This window comes from Apteryx rowi, unplaced genomic scaffold, assembly GCF_003343035.1.
Source record: "Apteryx rowi isolate R43461 unplaced genomic scaffold, aptRow1 scaffold_410, whole genome shotgun sequence".
Taxonomy (NCBI): Eukaryota; Metazoa; Chordata; class Aves; order Apterygiformes; family Apterygidae; genus Apteryx; species Apteryx rowi.
In genome coordinates, this window is record NW_020450622.1 from 608,401 (window position 1) to 611,494 (window position 3,094).

The 3,094-nt window shown below is 39.7% G+C and overlaps 1 protein-coding gene across 1 annotated transcript in view; it reads right to left on the reverse strand.

Annotated features, from left to right (window-relative positions):
- GJD2 (gap junction protein delta 2) overlaps positions 1–2,390 on the reverse strand; it is a 4,776-nt gene extending 2,386 nt beyond the window's left edge. Inside the window, exon 1 of the mRNA XM_026075788.1 lies at positions 2,344–2,390. Coding sequence (XP_025931573.1) covers positions 2,344–2,390 — 47 coding nt within the window. The remainder of the gene's footprint in view (positions 1–2,343) is intronic.
- Positions 2,391–3,094: the final 704 nt, after the last annotated feature.

The window sequence follows — 3,094 nt, forward strand, 5'->3', positions numbered from 1 at the left end:
CCCCCGCGCAGTCCGGCGGGGAGCAGGCGCTGCCCCTCGGATGCTGCTTTGCAAAGCTGCTTTGGGGTATGGCTGCGACACTGTGGCCCCTCCAGCTACGAGCACCTGGCTGCCAGCGGGAATTCCCGGGGGCTGGCAGACGTTGCTGCCCTCCCAAACTTTGACCGCGTTTTCTGACGCTCACGAAACAGTGGTGTCACGGAGCAATAACCTTACCTATTAGCACTGCTTACCCTTGGAAGATATTGGACTTAAAACTGCATTTTCATTCTCACCTGGTTATAGATATGTGTACAATATAAGTATCACTGGGAAGAAATAAAATGTATATATAGCTATTCCAGAGAATTCAGAGATTGAGAGTGGATTCATACTAGGAAAGGCACCAAACCTTCACACAAATCATCTATAAACTGTGCAAGAATAAAGGGTTCTGGATAAATCCTTGCATTATAATCAGTCTACATATTTTATTTCCCTGAATTATTATATTGTGCTTAAAAATGCTATTTTCTATTTTGTGTGTACTTTCAGGAACTGAACCAGAGGCACTACAAAACAATTCCGCATAAAACACTGATGCCAACTGGAATCAGCTACTTTACTTTCTKTTGGTGAAGCCTAGTGTGCACTCTGTAATTTTCCATAAAGACCAACTACAACTTCATACCTGCTGTTCACTTTCCCCAACTAATCTCATTAAAAAGCAACATAAGAAAAATTTCAGCCGGTCGGATCATAATGTTCCTACAGCCAAACTTAGTAAAGTCAGACTGTTTCAATAGCAGAACTGCTCAGACCACTGTAAACAGTTTAGTCCTTTGTTTTGCTTGCAGATCTTTCGTGAAACAATTCTAGATTGTGTTAATGACATTAAGTGTTTTCTGAATATTGGGACTAAGCTTCATCTGTGTAGAGGACATCTGTGTGTTTTAGACACTCCAAGGTTGGCTGTCTTTTCAGTTGGAGAGCGCAGATGGATCTCAGAGTCACAGGATACTCGGTCTGTTGCCTGATTGGATCCCCAAATCTTTAAATTAGGAAGGTATCAAATAAGAGAAGAGCAGTGTATACCTCTGCACAGAAATAGGTAGATTTTTCTTCTCTTCCAATCAGGGATCTGTGAAGAAGCATTCAACAATCTGAACTGTTTCCTTCCCACACTGTTGGGAATTACTGGGCAGACTGAGTTATCACTGTATTTCCTTGAAATCTTATTGTATTTTCCCTGAAAGCTGGTTCTCACACTTCCTGCATTTCCTTTTTGTGTGTCATTTGTAAAATCTCCAGCTGCCTGCAACATCATAACTGAAAAAAAGAGGTTGTTTCTCTTTCTTTCAAGGGGAATCTAGTATCTAGCTAAGTACCCTGACAGTTAACTGTGTCATATGAATCCCAAAACATCTGTTTGGAGAAGGATCTGAAAATGAGAGAAATCAAAACAGTAAAGGGAGCAGTAATGCATGTGTCAAAGGAGAGACGGTGGGGGATGTAACAAGAAGCTAATGATGGTAATCCTATTTAGCAAGACCAAACAGTGAGGGAAAGCCCATGGTTGAAATTACTGAAGAGAGGAGAAGAGACTTTTCATTCAGGGTCAAATATAACAATTCCTACAAAGGAAAGCTATTCTCTTGCATTGGGATAGAAAAGCCATTTATCTGAGTTTTTATGGCCAGTAAAAAAAAAAGTAACCAAATTTTGATCAAATCAAATGCTGGACTTTTAATGAACAGTCACTTAGTGCTTGCTGTGTGTAAACAGTTCTACTTTAAGTTGGTAGCCCAGCTGTGGAAACGGAGGAAAAATATCAGTGAAAAATCTACATTATCATCAATGTTACAAGCCTGTAAGCACTACTTAAAATAGCTTCTGATGTAAATAGAGTTTAAAGTTAAATACTTTCAGGCATGTTCTTGTAGGAGTTGCATCTCAGTCCTACGTAGATAACCTCTCTTTTCTAACAGTAATCTCATATGCCCAACCACAACCATATTCACATGCAAGATGTTTGGCCCTAGCCTTGGGAATATTTATTGAGTTTCAGGCTTTAGTGACTTTGGGGAAAAAGAAAAAAATCAGTTTGAAAGTCTTTTTCATGATGCCAGCGTACATTGAAAATGACTGGAAAGCTCAAAGGAGTTTGATCTTTCACAAACTTACATGTACAGTTTCTAGAACTATGAAGTGCTGTCCTTAATTAGAGCTCTGATGAATAGACTTGATAAGAATCAATGGTGGTGTTCTCAGAGGGTTTAGTGTAACACTCAAAGGTGTATGAAAACTGCGATTATTTGCACTTCCATTAGTAATCACATGTATAACAGCAACTGGTGGACTTACCTGACAGATTGTCTGAACCACAGAGTGCTCAGACTGATCATAGTCATGACTGTAAGAGAGAGTTGTTGACATAGAAGATTTTCAACTTCTGAAGGTTCATCTTAGGTTTTACAGCATTCCCCTGAATGCGTCAGCCTGTGGTAGAGCCAGGATTTGAACAGCAGCAGGCTGCCAAGGATGCTGCAGATGTATGTTACATTGCATATGGTATTCACATTAGAAAATCATGCCTACATGTCATTCACAAGCAGCCATGATTGTCAAAGCTTTGCCTCTCCCAGCTTACAAAGAACTGTTTCCTAATGAAGCAGCAATATTGATTTGCAGCAGGGCTTAACCTGTCCTGTTCAGTATTTTGTCAGCTGAATACAAAGAAATCAAAATCAGTTTCACACCCTATCTAAGGATATGCTGGGGGGAGGGGGAGTATTTTTGTTCGTTTTGCTTTGTATTTAAAGAAAATGAGTGTTCCACTACAGACAAAATTCAGTATAAACTCTGTTGTTTCTAATAGGAGCTCAAACAACCTTTTCAAAAAGAAATCAAGACTTCAGAGTCTGCGTATGTTCAAAGATGACACTGCCTCAGTATTAATTCATGTTAAAATAATATGACAAAGTTGATCTTGGATTAGGTTTGAAGATTGAGACTGTATATCTCCTCAGCTTAGATGCCAAACTGAGATTAATCTGTCTCTAAGAAGCTATAGGCCAGATCCCCTCTGAGAAATCCATCCCTTTGCTCTGCTCTG